Genomic DNA, 14,424 nt, shown 5'->3' on the forward strand with positions numbered 1-14,424 from the left:
GAGCGCGCAAACTTAACCACTCGGCCACGGGCCCGCCCCAGAAAGTTTTTTTTTAAGTACATATTAAAAACCTGTCCAGACAAAGCATCAACTCAAACAGATGTAGGAAATAGTTTGTGCTCATTCAATCTACCCCTTACCAACAACCATCCATCATTACCACAGTGCCATGTGGCTTTTGCACAAGGCCACCACCTGGCTAGTAAGTGACCGAGACTGAGCTCAGACAGAAACCCGCTGACTTTAAAGCTCCTTTTCTTTCACCAGCACTGGGGTGCTCTCGGACTAGGTCAACACAACAATTCCTGTGACAATGCTTTTTAGTTTTTTTCTCTTTATTTTTGTGGGTAAAATGCAACATACATATTATACTTAACAATGAAAGCGGATGGGACAAAAGAATCAATATTAACTTTTGAGATGGGAGATAACATAAAAGATGACATTTCTCGTGACATTTATGATTTTTCAATCAAATCACTTAGTTTTAGAAAATAGTTGGAAAATGCCCAAAAGATAAGATGTTATTTTCAAATTCAGGGGTGTGTGTGTAAAACTGTTGGAAATGCTTGAAACATTTTAATCCATGTCATATTATTTTTTATTAAGTGACATATTTACGGAAAAGAGTTGAACATGCTTGTCAGAAACTAGGAACTATTCAATTCCATAATATGTATTCTTTTCAGGCATGTAATACATTTGTGAAGAACAGTTGAAATGCCCTTGATAGAAAGAAGGGACATTTTAATCTCATGTTACTTTCTAGTCAAGTGCAATACGGGGAAAGCAGGTGCAAAGCGCCTCAGAGAAGAGATGAACAGTAATCCCTCCTCTCGAAAACATGCATCTCCACGTGGTTAAACACACAAGACAACGACTGAGGGAAACGAACTGTCTCAGGGCGCACCACAGCTAACAGATACCGAGCAGTTTGGCTTTAAAGCTTTAGCTAAAAATATTTTACATCCTTAAATGTATATTATTAAATGTACACTGAAGGCTAACTGAAGTGACTTCAATAATAAGACTCAGCGACAGGTTGTAACAACAATTGTTAAAGTCCTTAATTTTTTTCCCAAGACAGGCAAGTGAGGTAGTTTATACTGTATATACATTGCAAAGAAATTAATATTCCAGTTTCGAAGACCATTGACTCCAAAAATCACATCCCCAAGTGAGCTGCTTAACAAAGGGATTCTCTTTTGCAAAATGGAGAAAAAAAGGAGCTTGTTCTAGGGTTTTTTTCCTGAATAAGTGTTCCTAAAATGTGAACTTTCTCAATCCGTTCCTGGGTGTTATTTTCCTAACTGCAGCAAGAGCACTTGGACGAGGTGAGGAGGGAGCTATCAAGAAGAGAATTCAGAAGCCCAGTATCTATCTGACTCTTTTTTTTTTTGCAAACGTACTATTCATTTTCACTGATTACTGTAACTATTTTAAAAAACTCGTGATAAGGCAAAGATAGTTTTTTCAATACTTAGTTGACAGGTATTTGTGAATTTTAATTGTAGGAGTTTTTTTTTCTTTACCAATAAAATTATTAAAAAGAATCTCTTTAACCACACAAAAATTAGTCTGTGTGTCTACTGAAAATTCTTCTCTAATCAATTGGTTAACTGTGACTAAGAATAAAAGTTATATCCAATATATTGGTAGTGACATGGCCTTCCACATTGTATAGTTATTGGACAGTTGTCACACATCCTTGAATACACTGAAGTGATTAAAGTTATTGACTCAGCTAAATTTTTGACATCTGAAACCACACAGAAGTGGATAAGAAATTCAGGAACTTATTATTTTTTACCTGTCATCTGTTAGGCATTTATTTAACACTAACGACAAGTGGAGTAAATCTTAAAACCTTTAGAACTTATGTATAGGTTCTATATGTAAGAAATGAAAATTCCCAAATAAAAAATCAAATGAATAGATGTGTCAATTTTCTGTATAAACACAATAGAATTTAACTATTCTAAATGATATGAAATACAGCGACAAAAATCAGCCATTGTTTTCATACATGCATAGACGTGTAAGGTAGCTAATTTGAAGAATTTCTTCCACGTGTGTAGGCATAAATCATTGCCATCATATGTCTTGGAACTTAGAAACTACATAACATAAAACGTTTACTCCTATTCTTTGAATTGCAAAAATGATAAAAGCAATTTTTCAGACTCCTGAAATTCATTATGTAAACTCATGTGCCATCAGTTAACCATACATTGAAAACTGATGAAATGTAGGAATAAATATATACCTATAGAGCACATATTTATCTTCTAATGGGTTTTCAGGCAAAGGAAATGAAAATTCTCAAATAAACAAATAAAATGAATGGATATTTGAGTTTTCTATAAAAATATAACAAAATCCTAATGGCCAGAAACACAATTATCTATATGTTGAATTTAAGTAGTGTTTTTATAGGCATCAAGGCATACTGCAGAATGCAAAATATTTCTTCCACATATGGGCTTAAATTATTATCTCATTATGTTTTCTGCATTTGTGAGCAACTTCATCTATCGTGTGAATTGTCTGAACTGCAAAAGAGAGTCATTTGGGCATTAAATCTCATTAAAACCGACATAAATTCATCAAAATCTCAATGTGTGGATTCTATCCAAAGCACACATGTGGGGTAAATGAGACCTCTGTCCTTATTTCTAGCTCACCCTAGAAGGACTAGGTCTGCAGTCTCAAGGTGGGAGGCAGAGCTGTCTGACCGCTCAGCGCATTTTAGATTTGCTTTCCGTTAGAATCGTGGAGAAGTGCGTGTCTGGCCAATTGCAAGTCTGGAAAACGGTCTGCAGGGTCTTGACAGAGAGAGAGCTTTCCGCTTAGCAAATATGCATCAGATTTTAAAGCCTGATGCTAGTCCACAGTGGCTGGCCACATCTATGATTGATGAACAGAAACAAAATCTGCTTTTACGGCATGTAAAATCTGGATATAACAGTATTTTTCAGCACTCTTGGATAAAGAGCAGTTGGATAAAGGCAGTCCTGTATTTTTATGTTGGGGCTGCAGAAGTAACTATCTACAGATGTGAAATATAAAAAGTAATATGTCTGGTCAGGGAAGGAAATCTGTGCCTGGCACATGGACAGCTATACAGTGAGCACCATAATCACGATGAGAAAATAGAGGCTCTGTGACTATTAACGACACAGAAGGTGAGGAAAGCATAAGAACACCCTTTGTCAAACTAACCTTTGCCATGGGGACCTGTAATCACAAGAGAATAAGCTTTAAAAAAATATCAGTTTTCAATAGTCCATGATAGAGAAGTGTTCATTTGCACCAGAGTGCTGATATGACATACATAACAACACAGTGCTCTTTAAATGGAAGTTCCTCCTTCTCCAATTCAGGAGGAAATCAGAGCATAAATATTGTATGTGTAACTTTGGAAACTGACTCCCTTTGCAAAGTAGAGCTGAATTATTTTGCAGAGCAGAAATTATTGATATTTCTGGTATTCTTGCTCAAAAAGGTATCGATATATGTATATAAGTATAAAAAAAGAGTCTTCCATCTCTTGTGTTTGGTAGCATTTGCTACATAAAGAAGTATTTCTTATCCCCAGGTATAGGACAAGTTCATTTCTGCTGTGAAGTCAAAGTAGAAATGATTAAAGTTCACATCCTCTTGTCTTCACTCTCAGCAGGGAACCGTCATGAGAAACCCTCAGCTCAAATGATCAACCAGCTCCTCTTCCATAATTCATATTGACAATGCTGGGAAACACCAACCAAGAGGGTTATAGGAACAGACATGTTAAAAGCAGTCTTGTTTTTTCCCCTACCAAATGTAGGATCTTCTTGACATATAATACATGATATCTGCCATCTTGGGGGGTATTTCAAAAACTTGGTTGGGGTTTAATAACCCATTCTGCTTGAGGATTTACATGATATACATCCAACATATAAGCATCTGGATCCAAGCAATGCTGTCCTAAAGGAAAGAGAAAATCAGAGAATGTTTTCAAGAGTGCACACTTCAGTGTGGTGTGTGTGCATTTGTATGTGTGTGTGTAAGGTTCGAACAAGGCCAATATAGTTCTCTCAGTCAAAAGAAAGTAGACACATTTTAGTTTCTTAGCAAAGGCTGCCTTCCTTCCTTTCTGACTGTGAAGTACTTCAAACAAATCCCATGTAGAAAAAACAGACACGCCATCCACAGGCAGACTGCTCTCTCGACGTACCACGTCCATTAGGAGAACACGGCAGGAACTGGTTTCAGGTGTAAACCGATCACTTGCATGACAACATGTGTCCTCTAATGGTTTTACAGATAGTAACTTGACCAGGACTAGAAAGATTAAGCCAAGATCATTTTAGGAATGGTCATTTCATTTCTTGCCTATGGATGCAAATGCCCATAGGCAGGAGATCTGGAAAGGATAACAACCAAAAGGTCATTCTGCGGGGCAAATACATTTAAAAATGTTTATGTACAGTATGTTTGAAATGTATACTAAAATCTCAGCAAAACTACCAGGATTTGATTGCTTACTTGACTCATTCACTTATCAAATATTTCTTGAGAGTTATTATGTGCCAGGCATTATTCTAGGGGCCAGGGCTATAGCAATGCATCAGACAGTCAAAAATACTTGCCCTCAGGGCGCTTACATTCTAAAAGCGGTAAAAGGCAACTAACAAATAAGCAAGTATAATATAAAGTAAGTCTAATGGTGATAAGAACATTAGAGAACAGCAAAGCAGAGAAGGCACAGAGAGAGGGTATGATCCAGGAAGGTCTCATTGAGAAGGTCATATAGCGGCAAACACCTGAAAGAGGTGAGGGAGTGAGAAATGAACAATGCGAAGGAGAGCATTCTGGGCAAAAGTACGAGCACATGCAAAGGCCCCAAGGCAAAATGTGCCTGGGGACTGGATATGCAAAGTTGGTGTTCAAGGCGAAGTCTGGATATAAGTTCGAGAGACATCAACATACAGGTCTAGTTAAAGCAATGAGATGGGTTGAGCTCACCAAGGAAGTTACGTGTAGAGGGGAGCTCCAAGGACCGAGCCCTCCAGCTCTCCAGTGTTAAGAGGTTGAGAGGATAAGAGGTCACAGGCAAAAAGGACTCAGAAGGAGCAGCCAGGGAAGTGGCAGGAAAGCCAGAAGCTCAGGTTGTCCTTGAAACCAGGCGAAGAAAGTGCTTTTTCAAAGAAGGGAAAGATCAACTCAGGCAGTTATCAAGACAGGATGAATATTGGATTTGACAACATAAGAGTTCTCTGGTGACCTCAACAAGGGAGCAATTTTGGTGAAGTGTTGGGGATAAAGCTTAACTGAAGTTGTTTCAAGAGAGAACAAGAGGAAGAAATTGGAGTATACACAACTGACGCAAGGAGTTTTTACTGTAAAGCGGTACAGAGAAATGGAGGACACTTGAACGGGGTCAAGAGAGAGTTTTGTAAAGATGAGAGAAATTACCAAAATTTTTATCCATGTAGAAATGACACAGTTGGGAGGGAAAAGCTGACCATGAAGCAGAGAATGGAGAAATGACTGGATCAATGCCCTTACTGGGTGGTAGGGGACACAAAGTGAGCCGTGAGCAGAGGAGCTGGCCTTAAACAGGAGCATGGGTACTTCATCTGGACTGTGAGGAGGGCAAGCAGAAGATATGGACACAGACTCAAGCAGAGGGAATTTTCTTTTGATTCCTTTTTTCCCTCCTCAGAGAAATACGGAGACTGAACTTGCGCTGAGAGTGAAAATAGGGACGTTAAACACAAAGGGTGTCACAGTTCCCAAAGTTCCACGAGGCTCTTTGCTTTGTTTTGCATCAATTCCAGAAAGAGATTTTCCAACTTTGAGTCACATTTAAAAGACCCAAAAGTGGGGTTCATGTCAACTAAAATATTCACACTTAAATTTTGAAAATATTTTAGGAAAGTCATACTGTTCTCACACGAAATTTAAAAAATCAACAACTTACTGACTTTGAATTTATATCTAAGAAACTTGTAAAATATACTTTTACAATAATAGCGTTATACTTCTTTTAGAGTAATCAGAAAATTTAGGAGTAAAAATTGTTAAAGAATGCTTACCTATATTTCCTCCAATTTCATATAATCTTTGGTTCTGAATCTTAATGCATTCTGACGAACCATGACTGTGAAAAGGAGAACGCAATGTAATTTTAACCCTCTTTCACAATCTGACGTAAATCTATAGATTAAATAACCATGGCAACAAAGAATTCATTTTGCCTTATATGAAATACACCCCACAAATCATTATTATGACCAAAGTTATGCTAAAAGTTTTTTCCCTATTTTACCCAGGCAAGCATCTCAGGCACAGAGCGGATGGGGCTATTCTGAACCAAGGTGGATGCTGCCACACTCGACAGCAAGCCAGAGCTCATTCTAGCCACAACTGTTGGCTCCATTTTAGAGAGAGAACTGTCACTGACACATCAAGCCATCCAAGGAGCAGCTGGATGTTTAACATTGCTCTGTCATTGTCACATTATCAGTTCAAAAGAAGTCAGGTTTCATTTCTGTATTTGCCAAAAGTTAAACAGAATTCTCTCTTCAACCCCTGTCACATTTCTAAGCTTGCCCAACGCTCTGCAAACTAACACTGGCTTCATTGCGTGTCTCTGCTCTATAATAAAAGCAAGTCAAAGAAAACAATTGCCCAATTTCATTTTTCAACCCCAGATCAGAATGCTGGGGTGGAAGAGTCCGGAAAGACCATTGTTGATCTCCATCCCACTCAGGAATGACTTTCAGCTTCGTTACTTCAAAAAGATTGTGCTCAGCTCTCTATTGTGAGGAAGAAGGATGTGTGCCCTCTTTTCTTTCTTTTTTGGTTAATTAAACTTTTTATTTGAGGTAAGTGCAGATTTGCATGTAGTTGTAAGAAACCATACAGGCAGATCCTGTGTACCCAGTGTCCCCCAATAGTAAAAGCTTGCAAAACTCTAGTGCAATGTCAAAACCAGAATGTTGGCATTGATTTGGCCAAGATACAGAACATTTCCATCAGCACAAGGTCCCTCTTGTTTTCCTGTTATAGCCTCATCTATGTCTCTATCCCTACCCCCATCCTCCATTCTACATTTTCATGAGTTTGTCATGTTAAAAATGCTACGTAAGTGGAAAAATATAGTATAGAACTTTTTTGATACTGGCTTTTTTTCAATTAGCATAAATCCATGGAGATTCACCCAAGTTGTTGCATTTTTACTGCTCATTACCATACCATCCATGGTATGGATGTACCACAGTTCGTTTAGTCATTTACCTGTTGAAGAACATCTGGGGTTTTTTCCAGATTTTGACTATTATAGATAAAGCTGCTATAAGCCTTTGTGTGCAGGTTTTTGTGGGAACATAATCTTCATTTCTTTTGATAAATGCCAAGGAGTGTGAAGGCTGGGTCACATGGTACCTGCATATTTAGTTTTATAACAAACTGTCGAACAGTTTTACAGAGTGACTGTACCATTTTACATTCATACCAGCAATGTATGTGTGGTACACTTTCTCTGTCTGTTTGCTAGTATTTGGTATTGTCACTATTTTTCATATTAACCGTTCCCATAGGTGTTTAATGATATGTCACTGTGGTTTTGCATTTCCCTAATGGTTAAAGATATTGAACAGGTTTTCCTGTGCGTGTTTGTCATCTGCAGATCCTCTTCTAGAAGTATCTGTTCATGTCTTTTGCCCATTTTCAAATTGGATTGTTTGTTCTTTTTATTGCTGAGTTTTGAGTGTTCTTTATATATTCTAGATACTAGTCCTTTGTTTGATATGTGGCTTGTAAATATTTTCTCTGAGTCTCCAACTTGTCTTTTCATCCTTTTCACACGGTCTTTCAATGTATACGTTTTCAATTTTGATGAAGTCAGATTTATCAGTTTTTCTCTCTTATGGATCATGATTTGATGTCAAGTCTAAGAACTCTTCATTGGCCCTACATCACAAAGGTTCCTACTATGCTATTTTCTAAAAGTCTTAGTTTCACATTTACATTTAAGTCTGTGATCTATTTTGGGTTAATTTTTGTATAAGATGTGAGGTATTGATCTAACTTCGTTTCTCATTCTTTGCTGATGAATGCCCAATTGCTACAGCACTATTTGTTGAAAAGGCTATCTTTCCTCATTGAATTGCTTTTGTACCTTTATCAAAAGTCAGTTCCTAGCACAGTCAAACTCATAGAGACAGAGGGCACAACAGTGACCACTCTGGCTGGGGAGGGGGAGTTATTGTGTAATGGTGATAAGGTTTCAGAATGGGGGGATAAAAACCTTCTGGAGATGCATGGTGGTGATGACTGTATAACAGTGTGAATGTACTTAATGCCACTGAACCGTGCACTTAAAATAGTTAAAGTGGTAAATTTTATGTTATGTATAGTTTACAATAAAAATTTTTCAAACTCAGTTGGGCATATTGCTGTGGTTCTGTTTCTGGATCCTCTATTCTGTTCCATTGACGTAAATGTCTATCCCTCCACCAATGCCACACTGTCTTCATTACTGTAGCTCTACAGTTGGCTTTAACATCTAGTAAAGTGATTCTCCTACTTTATTCTTTTTCTCAAGACTGTTTTAGCTATTCTAGGGCCCATGCCTTTCCATACAAATTTTTATTTTTTTAATTTTTTTGGTGAGGAAGATTGGCTCTGAGCTAACACCTGTGCCAATCTTCCTCTATTTTGTATGTGGGACACCACCACAGCATGGCTTGATGAGTGGTGCATAGGTCCACACCCGGGATCTGAACCTGCAAACCCCATGCTGCCAAAGCGGAGCACGCAAACCTAACCAGTACGCCACCAGGCTGGCCCCCATACAAATTTTTAAAATAAGCTTGTGCACATTTACAAAATATCTTGCTGGGATTTTGATATGAGTTGCATTACACCTATAGATCAAAGCAATATACTAAAAACACTATAAATAAATCAAGATAGAATCCTAAAGGATAGAACATAGCCTGGGCCACAAAACAAACCTCAAAAAATTTAAAATAATTGAAATCATACATAGTATCTTTTCTGACCATAAAGGAATCAAACTAGATGTCAGTAACAGAAAGACAAACTGAAAATCTCCAAATACTTGAAAATTAAACCACACACTTCTAAATAATCCATGGTCAAAGAGGAAGTCCATAAAGAAAGTTTGGAAAATAAATAGAATGAAAATAAAACTAAAACATCAAATTTGGTGGGATGCAGCTAAAGCAGTGCTTAGGGAAAAATTTATAGCAGTAAACATTCACATTAGGAAAGAGGAAAAGATCTTAAACCAATTATTTAAGTTGCTATCTCCAGAAACTAGAAAAATAATAGTAAAATAAACACAAAGCAAGCAGAAAGAAGGAAAAGATCAAGACAAGAGTAGAAATTAACAAAATTGAAAACAGGAAGATGATAGAGAAGCTGGTTGTTTTTAAAAAACAATAAAATTGATAAACTTCTAGAAAGACTGACAAAGATGAGAAGAAAGAGGGTACAAATCATCAATACTAATAATGAAAGAGGATATCACTGTATATAATGTTTCCCTCAAAAGGATAATAAGGAGATACTATGAACAACTTTATGCTCAAAATCAAAATCTTAGAAGAAATGAACCAATTCCTCAAAACCACAAATTGCCAAAACACAACCAAGAGGAAATAGTCATAGCCATTAAAGAAATTGAATCAGTGCTTTAAAAGTTTCCCCAGGGGCAGGCCTGGTGGCGCATCGGTTAAGTGTGCACGTTCCACTTCTCAGCAGCCTGGAGTTGCCCAGTTTGGATCCCGGGTGCAGACATGGCACCGTGTGGCACGCCATGCTGTGGTAGGTGTCCCACATATAAAGTAGAGGAAGATGGGCACAGATGTTAGCTCAGGGCTAGTCTTCCTCAAAAAAAAAAAGTTTCCCCCAGAAAAGGAGTTTCTAAGCCCAGATGGTTTCACTGGAGAATTCTAGGAAACTTTTAAAGAATTAACACAAATATGGTACAATCTTTTCCAGAAAATAGAAGACGGACACTGTCAACTCATTTTATGAAACCAGGATCGTCCTGATACCAAAACCAGACAAAGCCAATAGAAAAAACAAGAACCACAGACTAATATCTCTTATGAACTTAGACAAAAAAATCCTCAACAACATATTAGCAAATCTAATCCAATATATATTAAAAGAATTATACACTTTACCAAGTGGAATTTATTTCAGGTATGCATGGTTAGTTCACCATTCAAAAATCAATGTAATCCACCATATCAACATAAGAAAAATCATATGATCATGTCAACTGCTCCAGAAAAAGCATCTGACAAAATCTAACACCGATTCACGATAAAAACTCTTAGCAAACCAGGAAAAGAGAACTTCCTCAACTTGATAAAGATCATCTATAAAAACCTACAGCTAACATCATACTTAATGATGAAAGACTGAATACTTTCCCTTCAAGATCAAAAGTAAGGATGTCCCATTTGACGTAGTGCAGGAAGATCAAAGCACTGCGGTAAAGCAAGGAAAAGAAAGCAAAGGCATACAGATTGGAAAGAAAGAAAGAACAGTGTCTCTATCTGCAGTCTCTATTTCTCACACTTGCTTGGTTTTTGATGACCTGGACAGTTTTGAGGACTGGACAGGTCTTTTGCACAATGTTTCCCATTTGGGACTCATTTACGTTTTTCTAGTCTGGAGTTAACACGTTCTTGGATGAAAGCGACAGAGGTAAATTGCCATTTTCACCATATCTCATCAAGGGTACTTACTATCAACGTGACATCACCTTAACCACCTGACTGAGGTCAAATTTCTTGATATTCTTTTTCCCTCTTTACATACTGTACTCTTTGGAAGGAAGTCACTATGCATAGACCACATTTAAGGAGTGGTGACCTTCCACCCTTTTTAAATATAATTGTCTTAAGCATGTCCTCTACATACGTTGAGCACCACACGAGATGGTGCTTCAACCATCAAATGTGATTTAAGAAATGCATGAGGAGCAGGACAATCTATTATATTTACTCCTATTTGTACCTATTCTGATGTTTTCCTTTCCTTTCTGATGCTCCAAACCTTCTGTTATCATTTCCTTTCTGTTTAGAGAACTTCCTTTAGCCATTCTTTTTTTTTTTTTTTTTTTATTGATGTTATGATAGATTACAACCTTGTGAGATTTCAGTTGTACATTTTTGTTAGTCATGTTGTGGGTACACCACTTCCCCCTCTGTGCCCTCCCCCCACCCCCACTTTTCCCTGGTAACCACCGATCAGATCTCCTTATCAGTATACTAATTTCCACCTATGAGTGGAGTCATATAGAGTTCGTCTTTCTCTGACTGGCTTATTTCGCTTAACATAATACCCTCGAGGTCCATCCACATTGTTGTGAATGGGCCAATTTTGTCTTTTTTTATGGCTGAGTAGTATTCCATTGTGTATATATACCACATCTTCTTTATCCAATCATCAGTTTCTAGGCATGTAGGTTGGTTCCACGTCTTGGCTATTGTAAATAATGCTGCGATGAACATAGGGGTGCAAGGGACTCTTGAGATTTTGGATTTCAGGTTCTTAGGATAGATAGCCAGTAGTGGGATGGCTGGGTCATAGGGTATTTCTATTTTTAACTTTTTGAGAAATCTCCATACTGTTTTCCATAGTGGCTGTACCAGTTTGCATTCCCACCAACAGTGTATGAGGGTTCCTTTTTCTCCACAACCTCTCCAACATTTGTCACTCTTGGTTTTGGATGTTTTTGCCAATCTAACGGGTGTAAGGTGATATCTTAGTGTAGTTTTGATTTGCATTTCCCTGATGATTAGCGATGATGAACATCTTTTCATGTGTCTATTGGCCATATTCATATCTTCTTTTGAGAAATGTCTGTTCATGTCCTCTGCCCATTTTTTGATCGGGTTGTTTGTTTTTTTGTTGTTAAGCAGTGTGAGTTCTTTGTATATTACGGAGATTAACCCTTTGTCGGATAAGTGGCTTGTAAATATTTTTTCCCAACTAGTGGGTTGTCTTATTGTTTCAATCCTGTTTTCCCTTGCCTTGAAGAAGCTCTTTAGTCTGATGAAGTCCCATTTGTTTATTCTTTCTATTGTTTCCCTCAACTGAGGAGTTACAGTGTCCGAAAAGATTCTTTTGAAACTGATGTCAAAGAGTGTACTGCCTATATTCTCTTCCAAAAGACTTATTGTCTCAGGCCTAATCTTTAGGTCTTTGATCCATTTTGAGTTTATTTTGGTGTGTGGTGAAAAAGACTGGTCAATTTTCAATCTTTTGCATGTGGCTGTCCAGTTTTCCCAGCACGATTTGTTGAAGAGACTTTCTTTTCTCCATTGTAGGCCCTCTGCTCCTTTGTCGAAGATTAGCTGTCCATAGATGTGTGGTTTTATCTCTGGGCTTTCAATTCTGTTCCATTGATCTGTGGACCTGTTTTTGTACCAGTACCATGCTGTTTTGATCACTGTAGCTTTGTAGTATGTTTTGAAATCGGGGATTGTGATTCCGCCGGCTTTGTTTTTCTTGCTCAGGATTGCTTTAGCAATTCGCGGTCTTTTGTTGCCCCATATGAATTTTAGGATTGTTTGTTCAATTTCTGTGAAGAATGTTCTTGGGATTCTGATTGGGATAGCATTGAATCTGTATATTGCTTTAGGTAGTATGGACATTTTAACTATGTTTATTCTTCCAATCCATGTGCAAGGAATGTCTTTCCATCTCTTTATGTCATCGCCAATTTCTTTCAAGAAAGTCTTGTAGTTTTCATTGTATAGATCCTTCACTTCCTTGGTTAAGTTTATCCCAAGGTATTTTATTCTTTTCGTTGCGATTGTGAATGGGATTGAGTTCTTGAGTTCTTTTTCTGTTAGTTCATTGTTAGTGTATAGAAATGCTACTGATTTATGCACGTTAATTTTATACCCTGCTACTTTGCTGTAGTTGTTGATTATTTCTAATAGTTTTTCTGTGGATTCTTTGGGGTTTTCTATATATAAGATCACGTCGTCTGCAAACAACGAGAGTTTTACTTCTTCGTTACCTATTTGGATTCCTTTTATTTCTTTTTCCTGCCGAATTGCTCTGGCCAGCACCTCCAGTACTATGTTGAATAGGAGTGGTGAAAGTGGGCACCCTTGTCTTGTTCCTGTCCTCAGAGGGATGGCTTTCAGTTTTTGTCCATTGAGTATGATGTTGGCTGTGGGTCTATCATATATGGCCTTTATTATGTTGAGGTACTTTCCTTCTATACCCATTTTACTGAGGGTTTTTATCATAAATGGGTGTTGGATCTTGTCGAATGCTTTCTCTGCATCTATTGAGATGATCATGTGGTATTTGTTTTTCATTTTGTTGATGTAGTGTATCACGTTGATTGACTTGCGGATGTTGAACCATCCCTGTGTCCCTGGTATAAATCCCACTTGATCATGGTGTATAATCTTTTTGATGTATTGCTGTAATCGGTTTGCCAAAATTTTGTTGAGGATTTTTGCATCTATGTTCATCAGTGATATCGGCCTGTAGTTCTCCTTCTTTGTGTTGTCCTTGTCAGGTTTGGGGATCAGAGTGATGTTGGCTTCATAGAATGTGTTAGGGAGTTCTCCATCTTTCTCAATTTTCTGAAACAGTTTGAGGAGAATAGGTATTAAGTCTTCTTTGAATGTTTGGTAGAATTCTCCAGAGAAGCCGTCTGGTCCTGGACTCTTGTTTTTGGGGAGGTTTTTGATTACCGTTTCTATTTCCTTACTTGTGATTGGCCTATTCAGATTCTCCATTTCTTCCTGATTCAGTTTGGGGAGATTGTAGGAGTCTAGGAATTTGTCCATTTCTTCCAGGTTGTTCAATTTGTTGGCATATAGTTTTTCATAGTATTCTCTTATGATCTCTTGTATTTCATTGGTATCTGTTGTGATTTCTCCTCTGTCATTCCTAATTTTATTAATTTGCGATTTCTCTCTTCTTTTCTTGGTGAGTCTGGCTAGGGGTTTGTCAATTTTGTTAATTCTTTCGAAGAACCAACTCTTTGTTTCATTGATCCTTTCTATTGTCTTTTTTGTTTCAATATCGTTTATTTCTGCTCTTATTTTTATTATTTCCCTCCTTCTACTGACGCTGGGCTTTGTTTGTTCTTCTTTTTCTAGTTCTGTTAGGTGTCGTTTGAGGTTGCTTATGTGAGCTTTTTCTTGTTTAGTGAGGTGAGCCTGTATTGCGATGAATTTCCCTCTTAGGACTGCTTTTGCTGCATCCCAAATGATTTGGTATGTCGTGTTCTCATTTTCATTAGTCTCCAGATAAAATTTGATTTCTTCTTTAATTTCTTCAATGATCCATTGTTTGTTGAGAAGCGTGTTGTTTAGTCTCCACATTTTTGCACATTTCTCTGCTTTTTTCTTGTAGTTG

General features: G+C 37.5%; 1 protein-coding gene across 1 annotated transcript in view; it reads right to left on the reverse strand.

Annotated features, from left to right (window-relative positions):
• Positions 1 to 322: 322 nt before the first annotated feature.
• ARHGAP28 (Rho GTPase activating protein 28) overlaps positions 323 to 14,424 on the reverse strand; it is a 193,210-nt gene continuing 179,108 nt past the window's right edge. Inside the window, exons 17-18 of the mRNA XM_046672243.1 lie at positions 6,084 to 6,148; positions 323 to 3,969 (exon numbers count right to left, since the gene is read on the reverse strand). Coding sequence (XP_046528199.1) covers positions 3,875 to 3,969; positions 6,084 to 6,148 — 160 coding nt within the window. The 3' untranslated portion in view covers positions 323 to 3,874. The remainder of the gene's footprint in view (positions 3,970 to 6,083; positions 6,149 to 14,424) is intronic.

Source organism: Equus quagga, chromosome 9, assembly GCF_021613505.1.
Source record: "Equus quagga isolate Etosha38 chromosome 9, UCLA_HA_Equagga_1.0, whole genome shotgun sequence".
Classification (NCBI taxonomy): Eukaryota; Metazoa; Chordata; class Mammalia; order Perissodactyla; family Equidae; genus Equus; species Equus quagga.